This window comes from Culex pipiens, chromosome 1, assembly GCF_016801865.2.
Source record: "Culex pipiens pallens isolate TS chromosome 1, TS_CPP_V2, whole genome shotgun sequence".
In the NCBI taxonomy this organism is placed as follows: domain Eukaryota; kingdom Metazoa; phylum Arthropoda; class Insecta; order Diptera; family Culicidae; genus Culex; species Culex pipiens.
The window spans coordinates 24,276,657-24,295,355 of NC_068937.1; the positions used below are offsets into that span (position 1 = coordinate 24,276,657).

General features: G+C 34.4%; 1 protein-coding gene, 1 long non-coding RNA gene and 1 pseudogene across 2 annotated transcripts in view; 2 read left to right on the forward strand and 1 right to left on the reverse strand.

Moving 5' to 3' along the window:
• The window catches only part of LOC128093047 (uncharacterized), a 107,368-nt gene that overhangs the window by 62,940 nt on the left and 25,729 nt on the right, over positions 1-18,699 (forward strand). Inside the window, exon 4 of the long non-coding RNA XR_008212192.1 lies at positions 11,623-11,717. This is a non-coding gene — a long non-coding RNA (uncharacterized LOC128093047). The remainder of the gene's footprint in view (positions 1-11,622; positions 11,718-18,699) is intronic.
• On the reverse strand, positions 7,373-8,814 carry LOC120414513 (abnormal spindle-like microcephaly-associated protein homolog). Its single transcript, XM_039575720.2, has 4 exons — positions 8,579-8,814; positions 8,171-8,323; positions 7,944-8,116; positions 7,373-7,883 (listed from the first exon to the last, which is right to left on the reverse strand). Exons 3-4 carry the CDS (start codon positions 8,041-8,043, stop codon positions 7,732-7,734), a joined length of 252 nt encoding a protein of 83 aa, XP_039431654.1. The 5' UTR covers positions 8,044-8,116; positions 8,171-8,323; positions 8,579-8,814; the 3' UTR covers positions 7,373-7,731.
• Positions 9,408-10,411, forward strand: LOC120414510 (26S proteasome non-ATPase regulatory subunit 7-like; annotated as a pseudogene).

Genomic DNA, 18,699 nt, shown 5'->3' on the forward strand with positions numbered 1-18,699 from the left:
CACAAAAAGATGTAAATTTACATGTTTCAAGGTAATATTATACATATTTCTTTGACTCAGAATCTAACCACATTCGTCGAGTACTATGTTCTCTATTACTGTGTGGAGCTTAGAAAATATAGAAAAGCTAAATTTTGATATGTTTGAATATACTGTAAACTCACATCATTTCAGTGGAATTACAAAATTTCGTTTAATAAGTTTAGTGCCTGTAATGATTTTCGAATCCCTCATTCAACCCCAAAAACGTCTTCAAAACATAGAGCTACTATTTTCCAACAATAGTGTTATTTTATGCCTTCCTCTCCACCAAACATTAAACGAAACGTGCCAAAGCCATCAACTACGGATTATGATGTTTTCTGAGTTTCCCAAGCCAAACACAATAGGCCTTCTTTTTGGTTCAAAGACATCCATAATAGCTGACTTAGTTTTGTTTCGTAAACTCTGCGGCAGTTATGATTCCGCAAGATCTGCCTTCTTTTCTCAACTGCTACGCGAGTGGCACTGTCTAAATAGTTACTAATTAACGAATAAATACTTGCTCCACAAGTCGTGAGACCAGCTTGCCGCTTGGAGGAAGGGGTGTGTATCATAATTTTATAACTTTTTAAGAGAAAAAAGGGGCCTATTCATCCGACCAAGTGTCACCACATGGTCCAAGGAGGCGCTCGTAGACGCTCGATCTCGTCGTCGTCTAATTTCATTACGAACCAAGAAGGCTTTATGACACACGACTCTTCAGAGCGTAAGTAGGCTGCGGTGTGGTTTTCTGTGGTCTGAAAGTGTGCCTGTGGGTTTGGTTTGACGTTTCTCTTGTGGCGAGACACCACGCCATCTGTTGTACGCGCCAGGTCAGGGCAAAAGTCTGTGAAGGCGGTTTTTTGAGGACTGTAAAAATTATTTTTTTTCATATTTTTTTAACTAAAAAATTTAAAATATTCAACAAAACCAAACATTTTCAACAGTGTTCACGGATGTGTAATTACTAGTGTCTTGCCGGGTTCAGAGTCTCATAGCATTAAGTGGGCTGACTGTGTGTTCAAGTAAATTCTCTCCTCTTCTTGTAAGAGATATGCGACAAATTATGTCAACGAACGCGAAAGAAGCCATCCTGCTGCGTACATTAACTGACTATGTGCGAGTACGTTTTTATGCACCTCTCATCACAAAACTATGCTGTGCAATGAAGCCGATTGTGTTGAATAGGGGAAAGAGATATGTTTTTTTGCAGATCATAACAACACAAAAAATTTAATGAAATGTTGAAAACCATGATTTTTTGCTTTTTTTTGTGAAATTCTAAATATCGTGTTTATAATATTATCTGGAATCCCTTTAAAAAGGTTCCTATAAGGTTATGAGAACACAGACAAATAGATGTTAATCGCTTCTAGAATCCATCTATCACCAATTTAACGGTCAATTTGAAATATCATTACTTCACCACGGTAGCTTTTTACTCACCACAGCTTATTTACGCGCGTTTAACAGTTCCGTAGTAAATTTTCAATATAACGTCATCTGGATGACAATACCCAAGTAACATTTTAGGCTTTACCAAAGCTGTCACAACCGCTATAAAACCTTTGTTAAAACCCAAAAGAATAGAACCCCGATAAACCTCTGTTAAAACCCAAAAGGACCTCCGCAAAAGGTTGTCACGGCCTATTTATAAAACCTACATAGGAGTTCAAGGCTTTACAACTGAATCCTAACAACATCCTCAAAGCCTTGATAAAACCTTTGTTAAAACCTAGTCAGGAGTTAAGGAAAAATCACATTTCATACGCCTTCAAACGTCTTTTGCCAAATAGGTTTTATTTTAGCAAAAAATAAGTCTTTGTCTTGCCAAATGATAAAATGGAGATGGTTTGCAAAAATGGCGATGATAAATAATAGATATTGGAGGTAATCAAAATAATTTGAAAGCTTATTTCTCGCAATTGGTGGCTCAAATTCAGCTGCGGTTGAAATTTTATTGATAAATGTAGGGGAGATAGAGCCAAAAAAATCAACTCGCTTCATAAAAAATCATTATTTGTAATCATAGTTTTTATTTAAAAAAATATTTTATTGCAATTCATTGAATTTTTTTTTCAAATTATTTATAAACATTTATCGCAATATTAATTATCAAATTTCTCAGTTCTCTATTTTTTCAACCAAGATGGCGGTCAATTCACATGCGTTTAGCGCCAAATTTATGCACTGCTAAAGCTTTTTCAGGAGCTTGTGGTTTAAATTAAGCTTTTTGCATGCCTAATGGCACTTGACAGCTAAAACACCCTTGGTTTTAAAGAAGCATGCGATAAAACCGTTTGGCATGACATTGCCATTGGGTTTTCAAGACTTTCTTAAAACAATCATAAAACCTTATTGAAAGGCATTTAGCTTTTATTGTCACAAGGTTTTGTGTCCGAGGCATAAAACCCTGTTAGAACCTATTAATTAGCTCTTGCTTATTGGTTGCGGCGAATGCCCCGTGTGGATCAATCGGACCGCGCACTGGACTCACAATCCAGAGGTCGCCGGTTCGAATCCCGCGGCGGGCGCTCTAAAATTCTTTGTGTAAATATGGGTATTCGGCGCCGTCGCTCCGTGCCATACTTCCATACACCTAGGAGCCCAGGGCGGCGAAGTCCTTGTAGATAAAAAGGAAGACACTAGTGGTTGGTACTAGCAATGGTGGCCGACAGCTATAAAGTCAACTTCGTTTTTTTCGAATGCCCTAATTAAACTTTTAAGCAATCAAGATGCTACCATAAAACCTTAATAAAACTAGGTGATGGCTAGTTGGGTTAAAAATGTTACTTGGGAAGCTGCCTATCCCACTCACTCTAGAGCAGTGTATCCCGCGCAATTTTGCGGAAACGTTTAGGCTCACCCGGATTTCGATAAGGTTTTTGCCTCAGGAACAATGTTTCCATTCAACGAAAAATTCTGAAAAATCGTGTAGAACTCTCGATATTCCATTTACAGAAAAATTACATATTTTCATAAAAAAATATCAAATTTTTGTTCTATAACATTCAACAAATAAGTTAACATTTTTTCTTCATTCACTTTAAAATAAATTAACAATTTTTTTTTCAAAGTTTTGCCTTTAATAGTTTTTTTTAAATGAAAAATATAAGCATTTTTTCAGCCAAGCATAGATCTGAAAATCTGTTTTTACCTTTAAAATCAACTTAAAAAACTCATGACTAAAATGTATTCCAAGATTTTGGTGTACAATTTTTCAGCAGATTTGATTATTCTATTTGAAAATTGTAAATTAAAATATAATATTTAGATAATATTTTTCACGCAAATAGATATAAGTTTGCTTAAAAGTATTTCTTCCAGAAGTAAAAAAAAATGATTTTTAGGTAAAAACACATTTATACGTGGTGACGTATGTTTTCCACGTAGTTTATGAATAACCCATTGAAGCACTTTTTTTTTTAAATTAAATTTTATAAATAAGGCTGGTTAAAAAATATGTTCTTTTTACTTTTTTGCTCCTCCCCTCCCCCTCGACCCCGGCAAGAGCCGAGAGAAAAATCTCAGGGGACCATCCATAAACCACGTGGACACTTTTTTGGGAATATGTTACCCACCCTCGTGGACAATTGTCCATGCAAAAAAAACTTTTTTGTATGGATCGTGGACAATCACCATACCCCCCCCCCCTCAAGTGTCCACGTGGTTTATGGATGGTCCCCAGTTAATATTCTGGATAAAAAATGATTTGGAATAAGGTTATTATGGTGTCCAGAAAAAATAGATTTTTGAAAACTCTATTGTCCACTATTTTTATCGATATTTTTTAAACAAAATGATTATCCGAAGCCTCCATTATCCGAAGTTACGATTATCCGAAGTTCGATTATCCGAAGGTTTGTATGGGACTTCGGATAATCGAATCACGAACCAAAAAAAAAATTTCCTATTTTTTCAGTTTCTTATTTTTACACATAAAATTCGAACATGGCATTACACATGAAATTTTTCGTTGTTCGCATACTAATGTTGATGATCTACTTTTTTAAGGGGAAGGGAAATTCTCCATAATATCCTCAAGAAGGTTTCGCTCGATGTTGGATCGATTATAATCATATTCTGATTTTTTGAGTCCAAAACCAACTCGTTGAGAGCAATCAAATCTTTGGAATCAAATTGGAAAAAAAGATGCAAAAAATTAAGACATTCTGTGAGCAATTTCCACGTTGATTAAAAAAACCAAATCTTTCAGAATTTGAAAAGATTCAAAATTCAAGAATGCCCCCTTTAGTTCACCTCTCGTGCGTTCAATCACCAGATGTGTTTTACTGTGTTCTGATCAGAGATGCTGGCTCACAACTACTTTTTACGAATATCTCTCTGTTGACAGGAGAAGGTGCCTACGCAAGCCGTTCTTTCTCCTTCAACTCATGCATGCTGGAAAGTTCACCGACTGTCAGTTTTGCCCACCGATTACGATCGGATTCATTTAGAAAGAGACTTAGTTGCGTACTTGTGCTGCTTAATATATATTTCATAAATGGGTCCGATTGTTTTGCTCCCCGTGAGTCAAACCAAGCCGGGCTTATCTAAACAAGTCTAATGTAAACAAATTGCGCACGCAGCATCAGCAAACAGAGCCAGGGTAAGTTTGTAAACAATCGAACCGATTCAGGCGGGCTTGCAATCGACCTCTCCAGAGTGTTTACCGTGAACGGATAGAACTAGACCGGGACTTGGTCGAGGCAAGATTTTGTTGATTGGAGAGAAATGAGGTTGAGAGGGGCTTTCTTCTGGGTTTTGTTTTATTTTAAAGACATGATTTTGATTTACTTTTCCTGGAAGTCGATAGTAAAACAGATTTATGAAATTCCACAATACGAACCAATTTCAACCTCGTGAGAAATCTGCAAATTGCAGCAGGATAAACGATAAAATTGGTATCGTTTAGCGCCACTTTGCTGGAAAACATTTCAATATTGCAAACAATTACGACACTAGACGGCTCTTTTTTCAGTCGGAAGCCGACAAACAAAAGTTTGCGGACGATGCAACTGCTCAAAATTACCGTCAAAGTGAATTCGATAACGGCCGATAATGGTCCCAGAAATTGATATAAAATCGATCGCCAATAATTGATGACATAAAACAAAATTAAAATAATGCGTTTCGGTCAATTTTGAATCATTTTTCTTCTTTTGCTTCTGTTGTTGCAGTTTGGGCATTTTTATTCAATTTAACCTTAAACTGTTTAAATTATATTTGAAGAGATTTATTTTTCTAGTGCCAATTTAAGGTATGTTCTTGGTACTAAAATTTGATATTTGAATGTTTATCTTACCAAAATTGTATGGAGACTCGTATGGGTGAACAAATCACACAATATGGCTTATTTGGTCATGGGGAAGGTCCCAACAAAGTTTGAGCCAAATATAAAAAAATACAAATAAAATCCATTTCCGGTTTTGGTACAGAATTGGAGACGGTGATTTAAGCGAGTTGTAGTCTGGATTTCGTCATGTTTATGTGATGGTTATCCAAGTCCAACTCTCCTAGGAATTGACAATTGGGAGTAGAACCAAATCAATCTGAACCAGATTCTCAACACCATTCAGAGGAGAAGAGTAAGGGATTTGGAAGACGAGAATTGATGATGCTCCCCTTTTTTAAGAGGATAAGGGAAATTCTCCGCAGTAAGCTTAAGTAAGTTTCGCTTAAAGGTGGACGATTTTTGGGAAGGTGAATGGCCTAAGGGATCAACCGTTGTGGTAACGAAAATTTGCTTAGGGAGATGACGTTACATGGTGCTGCCATCTGTGTTTGTTATGTGCAAAAGTGGAAAAATGCTGAGTCAACTGATTTGATCAACAATCATTTAAAGCTTCTAAATCATATGTATCCTCTCTATTCTGCACTGTTTCAGAATTGACAGCGCCATTAAAAGTGGTCATAAAACCGCAAACCAAATTAATTTTGAAAGCCCCTCTCGCCTCAAGCAGCACCTGACAGCTATATTAGTAAACAGAGTTGCGAGAATTCATAAAGCATGCATGCTTGTGTGGGTCGTTAAATTGTCATAAACTGGCTTAATTAGGAATGAGATGAAGTTGTGTTTATTGAGTTTCCTAATTTAAATAGAGAATCATTTTTTTTTGCAAAAACTTAAAAAGTCAAATCAAGATTTGATCTTGATGAAACAGCTCAAACTGAACACTGAACATCAAACGATTGTTTCAAGTTGTCACTAAAAATTTGCCTCAGGGATGCCACTACTGCTTTTTTCCCTCAGTTTTAGTACAGCACAAAGCATAATAATGATGATGCACTTGCCACAATGCTTGCCCCTCCCTCTCTAATGAGAGACCTTGGGATTATGATGAAGGTGGTGATGGTTAGTTGGGCTTCCCTCGTCCCGAGCAGACGGAAATAACTTGAGAAGGTCAGTTTTTGATATTGTGAGAAGATCAAAATCCGTTATTGGGATGATCGGATTAGTTGTTAAAATAACAAATTTCCATAACAAAGATTTGTTCGAAAAATAACTCAAATTGTTATTGCTCTGTTATTTCAATAACATACTAATAACATAGAATCCAGAACAATAGAATAACAAGGTTTGTTATTCTGACCGGTGGATGGGGAGCACCAAAATAACAAAAACTGTTATTTATATGGATTGATTGCATAACAAAAATTGTTATTATTTTATCAAATAGAAATCTGAATCTGATAAAAAAAATATCAAAATTGTAACAGAAAAAATAATGCTTTTCATGCTGATATCAAATAAGTTTTGAAAAAGGTATCTTTGATACACAACTCGCAATTTTTTTCATTGGTTTTAACTTTTTAGTGTGTTGGTTAAAGACTTAAAACTGTGCTGACTTACCGTTAAATTTTACTTTTTTTGAGTGGATTTGTTGGTCCTAGTTGCTGTTCAACCTAAAAATTAATAAAAATGATCACAAAGTGTCATATTCTTTCAAAAGAAAACAATTAATGCACTTATCTAAAGATGCTCGTGTTGGTGATATTCATCTCCACAGATAAAATCTGATAATATTCTTAAGGCGGCGTTTGTAACTCTTTTGAAAACCGCTTTTCTGAAAAAAGTTGGAAATAATTATTAATCATTTGAAAACAACCTACTCTCTTCTTGCACGGAACTAGCGCTGTCTTAAGTCGTTTGATTGTCCTGTTTGCTGAACTTTCTGTTGGAATGTCCTGGACGCGTAGTAGTTCGGTGAATTGTGAAACTATTCCGCATGTGTGCATGATATAACTCTAACTCACTAGACAAACCAGAGGTCCAACATATTTTAATTCGTTCAACTGACTAAGACTGCTGCCATAAAAAATAACAAAAGAGCGTTTCAAAATGATATTATTAATGATATATTAATCGATTGTCTCATAATAAATTATTAAATTTTCCTTGCGGCTTGATTCTGAGTTCGCTGCAAATAAGTTCGTTAGCAAAAAAAGATCCCCTAAGTCTCATACAACCTACATGAAGTCCTGCACCACTCACCAAAACGGTTTCGACGGGCTCGGTTCCTTCGAGGAACCATCCTGATTGTTCATGTGATGCTGCTGCTGAGGCGAATGCTGCTTCTTGCAGTAACGCTCCGTCGACCTGGACGCCCCTCCGAAAAACTGTCCACTGCGCCGCTCACGCCATACGTGACAGCCTAGTGACCTCCACCGGTTTGGGACTTTTTTGACGGCCGCCTTGGACATCTGGCGTTAGTACGCGTGCTGTTTATACCGCCGGTAGTAGTTCTGGACGACGACGGCCGCCGATCGCACCTTGTCCTGCTCCGTAATGCGACTCTTGCGCCCCTTGTACGACTTCTGAATGCACTTGGCCGCTTCGTACAGCACGCGATACTCACGATCTGCGGAGCGAGTTTAAAAAAAGTTAAGCTTATGTCAAGGGTGATCAAGATGTTACTTACCGGTCAGTTTGAGGTTATAAAAGTCCTTTTTGAACGTGTTTGCGCCTGTCTGCAGGAACCCGATAAAGACCTGCGTCGTTGGCGGAGAATCCGAGAACATGACGGAAGCATCCTGTGGGATTGAGTGGCTCGCCGCCGATGGCAACGGACTTAACGAACCGTCATCGTGGTACCTGAAATTAAACTATTGAACTCACTGTAACTTTTCAAATAATATTTGAACCTACCGGTAGTTGTGATCGCTAAACTCAAAGTTAAACTACTCAAACTGGGACGACGGCAGCGAGTACAGTTCCATGCAATAATCCAATTCCGGTCGAGTCCTTGCTAATAAATTTCAGTATGGGAATGCCCAGCGATATGATTTCCTCAGATTCGTTCTAAAATCAAAAAGTATAATAAAAAAATAGATCATTTCTAGCAAAATAACTTGCAGAACATTGTAATTGGGCCAATATCGAAGTTTACACAGTGTCTATCCTGCTCGTTCCTAATGTAAACATCAACTGACATGAGCAGGATAGACGGTACCATTCGACATTGGCCCATTTACATTGTTTTGTTTTTGAGCGTTATCCAATAAGTTCGAAAACTAATAATAACAATCACTCAAGAGACAAAAAACAATAGCTTACCTTTCAATCAAAACTCACGATCGGATCGAGAAACTCAGCTTCTGTTGCTTCGGTTGAGGCGGTGGACTGATTCTGCTGTCCAATGAAACGGTGGGTAGGAACTGCTAGAGGTTTTTCCACTTTCCTCCGCCGACGATTCAATCACCTCTGGGTGAATGTAAACAAAACACACACACAATGGCACGACGGGACAAACAAACACAGCCTACTGCGACAACTCTCTCAGCTGCTGCCGCTGCTGCTGTTTATGCGGCGCGCGCAGACTGAATGTAAACATACGTACACTGTTCGGTGGAATTAAGTAATGTTGTGCGTTATTACTCACATAAAAGTTTTTTTTTTTTAAATGTGGCATTCATTTATACTGTTTAAGAATAATCGTATGAGCGTAAAAGTGTGTAAGTATATGAAGTTTTTTTTTCGAAGGTTTATTTTTGGATTGTTAATATTGTTTCTGAAATAGATGTTAATTTCCTTACTTTTTATATAGTTCAATGTGGCAATGTTAACATTGCATGTATCAAGTTCGTGAAACCCCCCTGACAAACAAAACATACCAAAAATAAACAAAAATATTAATATAATATAGATTTTATCATCATTTTTTTTTTTGTAGAGCCTTGAAACCACTGCGACCAATTATTCATCATTTTTTTTTTATCATCATAGACTCACTTGAAAGCCATCTTTGTGATAACTCTTCTCGAACCCATTTTGGAGTATACTCCAAAATGGGTAAAAGAATCTGTTTTGTTAACTGTATCTGTAAAATCTGTAAAAGTGTATTAAAATATCTGTAAGAATTTTCAGATATCCCCTCAATCCTACCCTGATTTGAAGGGACAAGGTGACAGACGTTTGACAGTAAAACAAACTAAATTGAAAAATCTCAATCATCATCCGAATTTTGAAACTCAGATTTACCGGTGGCAAAATAAACATTGTCCGCATGAATTTGAGTCAAAACCCCGCTGGAATCTTTGAGAACCTGTTCCGCCTGACCGAGGAAGCTAACCCGCAACCAAGATGCTGTCGGAAACGAGCGTCACGAAGGTGATTGTGCACCTGCTGGTGCTGCTGGGCGTGGTGGACCACTTTAAACGGAAGCTGCTCGGCTGCTGGAGGGCCAAGAGCGTGCTGGACGTGTCAGACAGCTTTGCGGTCCCCTCCGACGAGGACGACAAGGACAAATCGGTGTGGTTCCTGGACCACGACTACTTGGAGAACTCGTACGGTATTTTCAAAAAGGTGAACGTCCGCGAACGGTTGGTCGGCTGGAACCACACGGGCCCGAAGCTGTGCCAGAACGAAATCTCCATCAATGAGCGTCGGATCAGCTAATACTCGGTGCTCGACGGCATGACGACGGCAGTCCCACGTCGAAGACCTTTGAGCACGTACCGAGTGAAACTGGGCGGAGGAAGTGGAAGAGGTGGGCGTGGAACTCCTGCTGCGGGACATGAAGGACACGACCGTCGGAAATTTGACGCATAAGATCACCAGCCAGCGAACTGAAGCTCACAGTTGCGCAAAATCAAGAACTACCTGCTGAACGGTCGACAACGGTCAGCTGCCGGTGAACCACCAGATCGTGTACCAGCTGCAGGACATCCTGAACCTGCTGCCGGACCTTGCCCAGGAGGATTTTACCGATGCGCAGTACGTGAAGATGAATGGAAAGGAGAAGGAGAAAGATGGTAGGGACGGCGAGAAGGAGGAAAAGGAGAAGAAGTAGGAGAAGAACTCCAATGAACATTGACATAGGGTGTGAGCGAGATAAACTCAAAGTTTACATTTGTTTTTAGGACCTAATAAAATAAGTCTTCATTTTACCATATTTACGTTTCCTTTTACCAATAAACCACGATTATTAAGCAGCATTTTCAGCAAATGTTTTTAAAATTACCATGAGCGGTCTTTGAGTGATATTTGACAGCGATACTTTTAGTGGATATAAATAAGGCACAAATATGTACTAAAAAGTTGGAAAATCGATGCCTCTGTGCTCTCTTGTACTTAGCTTGCTGGTTTTTCCGAGGGTTTTCCGTCTAGTTAGCTTAAGAGAGCACTGGGGAATCTAAATATTAAAAAATCCACAGTAACAAAAATATTATAAAATATATTTTTGATTCACATATTTTGATATGTGCTTTTAAACAAATATTTTGATACCTTTAAATTTAAATTTTGGCAAATTAAAAGATTCAGTTCCAATTTTGATACACAAAATAAATAATATTATTTTTCTGTTATGGTTTTGTTTCGACCTCCTGCTCGGGAAGCTGATGGTTTTAGCTTGACTTGTTATGGACATTAGTAGAGATTTTCTCTTGTTCAACAGTTGCAGAACCGAAAAATATCAAACTCATTACAGTTCATGTTATTGTGTCACAATATGAAAAACATAACTTAAACTGTTATTATCGTCTTATTCCTCATTTTCAATGGAATATCATACCAATAACAGTTCCTGTTATTATGCAATGAAATGGAAAAACATAACTTAAACTGTTATTATCATCTTATTTCAGATTTCCAGTGGAATATCAAACCAATAACAATTCCTGTTATTATGGAATTTGATGGAAAACATAACTCATTATGTTATTATTATCTTATTCCACATTTCCAATTGAATACCATCCCAATAACATTTTTTGTTAAAATAACAGAAACTGTTATTATTTTTTCTTCCAAAAATTATTTGCAAGAATATTCAATAACAGTTTCTGTTATTTTAACAAAATCTGTTATTGAAATGACATGAATTTTGTTATTACCGTCTGCCCGGGGTTACATATTTCATTAAAATGTGGTTAAAAATAAAGCTAGAAAGGGTGGAGGATTAAACGCGTGACTTTGCATAAATTTTGTTTTCGTCTTAAAATTTACAATTTTAAATCTTAAGTTATCTTATCGCGCTCCAGATTTCAACTCTCAAATTTATTTACGCTCAAAGAGCGTAATTAATAGCCAAATCTCGCCTTCCCCCTCTCCCTTCTGACGCAATTCAAACTAATCTTAAATTCTTATCTCGATTCCAGATTTGCCGTTGCCTTCAGAGACAAGTGTCCAAACCTCGGCCGAGCCGTGCATGCGGACCTTCTTGCAGTTGCACTAGAGCAGTGCATCTAGAGTGGTAAGTGCAGTTTTGAGTTTCAAGATTTCAGCCGGCAGATTGGGAGAAACGAAACTTTAAGATAACTTTAGCGTTGACATAATTCAGCCTGAAAAAAAAACTACAACGAGACAACCGGACAAGATATAAACTTGAACTAGCGAAACGGGCTCGAAAACTCAAGTGAGCGACAATCACTTGACTTGGGGTTGACTTGGCTTGGCACCGATAAGAGAGCGTGTTCTGTCTCTTGGCCGAGTTTTGGACGACGGTGTTTGAGTGCGCTCTAAAGTGGGAGTTGCTAGTTGTTTAAAAAATCAATAAATAACTTTTGAAAGCTTGAAATTTGTAAAAACAATAACTTTTTTGTCTTTTTTGTCTTTTTTTGTCTTTTTTGTCTTTTTTGTCTTTGTTGTCTTTTTTGTCTTTTTTGTCTTTTTTGTCTTTTTTTGTCTTTTTTGTCTTTTTTGTCTTTTTTGTCTTTTTTGTCTTTTTTGTCTTTTTTGTCTTTTTTGTCTTTTTTGTCTTTTTTGTCTTTTTTGTCTTTTTAGTCTTTTTTTGTCTTTTTTGACTTTTTTGTCTTTTTTGTCTTTTTTGTCTTTTTTGTCTTTTTTGTCTTTTTTGTCTTTTTTGTCTTTTTTGTCTTTTTTGTCTTTTTTGTCTTTTTTTGTCTTTTTTGTCTTTTTTGTCTTTTTTGTCTTTTTTGTCTTTTTTGTCTTTTTTGTCTTTTTTGTCTTTTTTGTCTTTTTTGTCTTTTTTGTCTTTTTTGTCTTTTTTGTCTTTTTTGTCTTTTTTGTCTTTTTTGTCTTTTTTGTCTTTTTTGTCTTTTTTGTCTTTTTTGTCTTTTTTGTCTTTTTTGTCTTTTTTGTCTTTTTTGTCTTTTTTGTCTTTTTTGTCTTTTTTGTCTTTTTTGTCTTTTTTGTCATTTTTGTCATTTTTGTCTTTTTTGTCATTTTTGTCATTTTTGTCATTTTTGTCATTTTTGTCATTTTTGACATTTTTGACATTTTTGTCATTTTTGACATTTTTGACATTTTTGACATTTTTGACATTTTTGACATTTTTGACATTTTTGACATTTTTGACATTTTTGACATTTTTGACATTTTTGACATTTTTGACATTTTTGACATTTTTGACATTTTTGACATTTTTGACATTTTTGACATCTTTGACATCTTTGACATCTTTGACATCTTTGACATTTTTGACATTTTTGACATTTTTGACATTTTTGACATTTTTGACATTTTTGACATTTTTGACATTTTTGACATTTTTGACATTTTTGACATTTTTGACATTTTTGACATTTTTGACATTTTTGACATTTTTGACATTTTTGACATTTTTGACATTTTTGACATTTTTGACATTTTTGACATTTTTGACATTTTTGACATTTTTGACATTTTTGACATTTTTGACATTTTTGACATTTTTGACATTTTTGACATTTTTGACATTTTTGACATTTTTGACATTTTTGACATTTTTGACATTTTTGACATTTTTGACATTTTTGACATTTTTGACATTTTTGACATTTTTGACATTTTTGACATTTATGACATTTTTGACATTTTTGACATTTTTGACATTTTTGACATTTTTGACATTTTTGACATTTTTGACATTTTTGACATTTTTGACATTTTTGACATTTTTGACATTTTTGACATTTTTGACATTTTTGACATTTTTGACATTTTTGACATTTTTGACATTTTTGACATTTTTGACATTTTTGACATTTTTGACATTTTTGACATTTTTGACATTTTTGACATTTTTGACATTTTTGACATTTTTGACATTTTTGACATTTTTGACATTTTTGACATTTTTGACATTTTTGACATTTTTGACATTTTCGACATTTTCGACATTTTCGACATTTTTGACATTTTTGACATTTTCGACATTTTCGACATTTTTGACATTTTTGACATTTTTGACATTTTTGACATGTTTGAAATTATTGACATTTTTGACATTTTTGACATTTTTGACATTTTTGACATTTTTGACATTTTTGACATTTTTGACATTTTTGACATTTTTGACATTTTTGACATTTTTGACATTTTTGACATTTTTGACATTTTTGACATTTTTGACATTTTTGACATTTTTGACATTTTTGACATTTTTGACATTTTTGACATTTTTGACAATTTTGACATTTTTGACATTTTTGACATTTTTGACATTTTTGACATTTTTGACATTTTTGACATTTTTGACATTTTTGACATTTTTGACATGTTTGAAATTATTGACATTTTTGACATTTTTGACATTTTTGACATTTTTGACATTTTTGACATTTTTGACATTTTTGACATTTTTGACATGTTTGAAATTATTGACATTTTTGACATTTTTGACATTTTTGACATTTTTGACATTTTTGACATTTTTGACATTTTTGACATTTTTGACATTTTTGACATTTTTGACATTTTTGACATTTTTGACATTTTTGACATTTTTGACATTTTTGACATTTTTGACATTTTTGACATTTTTGACATTTTTGACATTTTTGACATTTTTGACATTTTTGACATTTTTGACATTTTTGACATTTTTGACATTTTTGACATTTTTGACATTTTTGACATTTTTGACATTTTTGACATTTTTGACATTTTTGACATTTTTGACATTTTTGACATTTTTGACATTTTTGACATTTATGACATTTTTGACATTTTTGACATTTTTGACATTTTTGACATTTTTGACATTTTTGACATTTTTGACATTTTTGACATTTTTGACATTTTTGACATTTTTGACATTTTTGACATTTTTGACATTTTTGACATTTTTGACATTTTTGACATTTTTGACATTTTTGACATTTTTGACATTTTTGACATTTTTGACATTTTTGACATTTTTGACATTTTTGACATTTTCGACATTTTCGACATTTTCGACATTTTTGACATTTTTGACATTTTCGACATTTTCGACATTTTTGACATTTTTGACATTTTTGACATTTTTGACATGTTTGAAATTATTGACATTTTTGACATTTTTGACATTTTTGACATTTTTGACATTTTTGACATTTTTGACATTTTTGACATTTTTGACATTTTTGACATTTTTGACATTTTTGACATTTTTGACATTTTTGACATTTTTGACATTTTTGACATTTTTGACATTTTTGACATTTTTGACATTTTTGACATTTTTGACATTTTTGACAATTTTGACATTTTTGACATTTTCGACATTTTTGACATTTTCGACATTTTTGACATTTTTGACATTTTTGACATTTTTGACTTTTTTGTCATCAAATCTAGTAACTAGTTTGAAGGGTCCTTTACTTATGTTTTTATACATTTTGACAAGGTTGCTAAATCTTCAATAATAACGATTAAATGCAAAAACTTTAAATTATTGTTTTGAATAAATTTTGGATTGAATTTTGGTATATCTTCCTTTAAAGTGGACAGATTAGCTTTTCTTAAGCGAAATTATGTCAGCACAATTTTTGATGTATTGAGCTCAAACCGGATCGAATGCCACCGTCCTAGGGCCCATCAAGTGACCGAACGGTAGCTCCCACTTGGAACAAAACGTCCCACTCACTCAGTCGGACAGCCGTTCAAGATCAATTCAGATGGCATAACTCCTTCCTTCATCCTTGTCCAACCCTTCGAGTGTGGGGGTGGCCGTTGAAAGAACCGGACTTGCCCACCTCTTCAGATCTTGACATCTCGACCAGCGGGAAGAAGCATTCCGATGACCATCATCACGACTTCAGCCTGTGAGGGATTCCTAACTGTAAAGCAAAGAGCGATTTGCTCTCGACACCACGTCCAGAAGGGTGTTGGAACTCTCGAGAGGCAAATGGTTTTGCATTTTTGCTGGGTATCACAAGTTGTTGACCACAAGTACTACCTGGAAGCCATCTTAAAACAACACATAATCCACACAAACATCGAACCCACAATTTTGCGCTGAGACGATTTAATAATACCGGACCAAAATACAGGTTTCGACAACCAAGAGGTGCTCCAAGAGATGAAAACAAGAACATCTGGTTCACCAACCACATTCTTCGGGCGGATCTTCCGACCATACCACCGCAGCAGCAGTGTGGTGGGGTTATTAAGGTGATAATTGGTCCGGTTCCGGAGCAGATCGCGCTCGCGTGTGTGTAGTCAGTAGTATAGGAAATTGAGGACTCCCGTTAAATAATAATAATGCTCCCACACACGTCAGTGTTTTTCTTTTGCTTCTTGAATTTCGAGTATGGAGGAATGACCTTGAATTTGGATGCTTCCAGATCTGGTTTAATTTCTCTGTTCGAGAATGTTCGATAAGAGTTATGAAAGTTTGAATGAATTGAAGTAAATGAGTAAAATGCAATTGAAACAAGGGCGTCTATGATAGTCCTTAACTTTTCGCTTTCTACATTTTTTACAATTGAAATCTGCCTCCACCACCACGCCATTCAACATGCACGACATTGATGATTTCATCAGCATATCACTTTCAATTACCTTCGTATCAATGTCCTTTCAGCCATTCCGATCCATCGTCGTCCCTCATATCAAACGATGGTCATTAAAATTGCATTAGTACCAGCAGCATAAATCGGACTTCCAAAACCAGCTTTACCATAGCTGCTCAAACACACACGATATTGACCTTGATATCGTTTTCATACACAGCTCACAGCGCCAAGCCGGGTCCAATCAATCAATCACGCTTCACCTGGCACCGGCAGACATATCAACAACGCGTCACAGACAAGTGGTGATTTTAATTTTACAGTACAGTTATCAAATTGTTGAGAAAACTGACAAAATTCTTGTCGTTCTTTGGATTTCTACTAATGGTTAAAATTTACCCAAACATAGGTTGATGCCAACAAGCGTGTAGATTGAACTGTCAAACTGTTTTGAATTTGCTCAAAATCATTTAAAATCACCTTTACGTCACTTTTTTGCCAGATTTAAGTGAAATTTACTAACTTTTTGAAGGGTTCGAAATGAAATAACCCTAAATCTGACATTTGCACTCGTACTTATTTTTGGGTAAGTTCCTTTTTGATGGAATTTGATTGATTAGACTGTACACAAGTCTATCACACTTACAAGTAAGCGCAATCGATCTTTGTTTCTGTGTGAGTGCATCTCTCCGTTAATGTAAACAAACCAAAACAAAGCGTGCTCTCAAAAGAAAGCATTGTACTCAAATTTTTTTGGGCTTGAAATAAAATTATCTAAAATCTGACATTTGCAAAAAAAAAAGTTCTTAATTTTTTTATGGAAATCTTAAATTTGGTTAAATTTTAATAAATTTTTGGTTGGATAGAGATTAAATATCCCCAAATCTGACAGTTGCAAAAAAGCCATTATTTTTTTTTTATTGGAAATAGATAAATTTGGGTAAATTCTACTCATTTTGTAGGCGGAAGAAATTAAATATATGATCTGGCATTTAAAAAAAAATAGATTTGCAAAAATAGTTTTTTTTGCTGGAAATTTTTAAATTTGGGAAAATTTTACTTTGTTTTCGATGTGGTGGAAATCGAATTACATCAAATCTGACATTACCACAAATACTTTCTTTTTTTTGCTGAAAATTGATAAAGTTGGATAAATTTTATACAACTTTTATTTAAAATAGGATAAATTTTAACATCATTTTTAATAGGGTAGAAATGAAATTACCCCAAATCTGACACTTGCAAAACAGACTTAATTGTTGCTGGAAATCGTTAAATTTGTGTAAATTTTACTTTATTTTTGATGGCGTAGAAATGAAATTACCACGTTTGCAAATAAGTTTTAGTTTTTTGTTGGATTTTTTGAAATTTTGGTAAATTTTACTCAATTTTTGGTTGGTCAGACATTAAATAACCCCAAATCTGACAGTTGCAAAAAAGCAATTTTTTTTGTTGGAAATAGATAAATTTGGGTAAATTCTATTCATTTTGTAAGGGGGAAGAAATTGAATATCTGATCTGGCATTTAAAAAAAAATTAGAATTGGAAATCGGTAAATTTAGGAAAATTTTACTTTGTTTTTCATGTGGTGGAAATCGAATTACATCAAATCTGACATCACCAAAAATATTTTCTTTTTTGCTGGTAATTAATAAATTTGGGTAAATTTTACTCAATGATGGGGTGGAAATGAAAATAACCTTAATCTGAAATTTGCAAAAAATACTTATCATTTTTTGCTGAAAATTGATAAATTTGGATATTTTTTTTTCAACTTTTATTTTTCTGGAAAAAAGCAAATTTGGAAAAATTTAACATCATTTTTAATAGGGTAGAAATGAAATCACCCCAAATCTGACATCTGACTTAATTTTTTGCTGGAAATCGATAAATTTGTGTAAATTTTACTTAATTTTTGATGGCGTAGAAATGAAATTACCCCAAATCTGACGTTTGCAAAAAAGTATTAAAGTTTTTAATTTTGGTAAATTTTACTCAATTTTTGATGGGGTAGAAATAAAATTACGCCAAATTTAACATTGTCAAAAAAGACCTAATTTTTTGTTGGAAATCGTGAAATTTTGATTAATTGCCCTAAATTTTTAAAAGGCGTGGAAATCAAATTACCTCAAATCTGACAATTTAAAAAGTAAATTTAACTTCATTTCAGATGGGTTAAAAATAGAACTAGAAAATTTTACATTTGCAAAAAAATCTAAATTTTGTTTCTGTAAATTTGGCTTCATTTTAGTCAATTTTTGATGCGGTAAAAATGAAATTATCTAACATTTGCAACAAAGTTATTTTTTGCTGGAAATTGTTATGTACGTAAATTTTACTTAATTTTTGATAGGGTGGAAACAAAATAAGTAAGCAGATTCTCGTTGAAAGAGAGAAAATTTACCATACTGACCAAGAATGGTGCAAAATATAGCTGCGGGAATCTTTGCTTACAAATTTGTCAAAACATATTTTTTACAGTTTACGTGTGCGTGAAAAAAAAGTTTATTGTAACTT

What these genes read in the sequence shown, in the direction of transcription:
- LOC120414513 (XM_039575720.2), bottom strand. Translation starts at nt 8,043, where the DNA reads ATGTTCTCGGATTCTCCGCCAACGACGCAGGTCTTTATCGGGTTCCTG. An exon ending in TTATAACCTCAAACTGACCG is followed by an intron (nt 7,884 to 7,943) that starts GTAAGTAACATC and finishes CTCGCTCCGCAG; the next exon opens with ATCGTGAGTATCGCGTGCTG.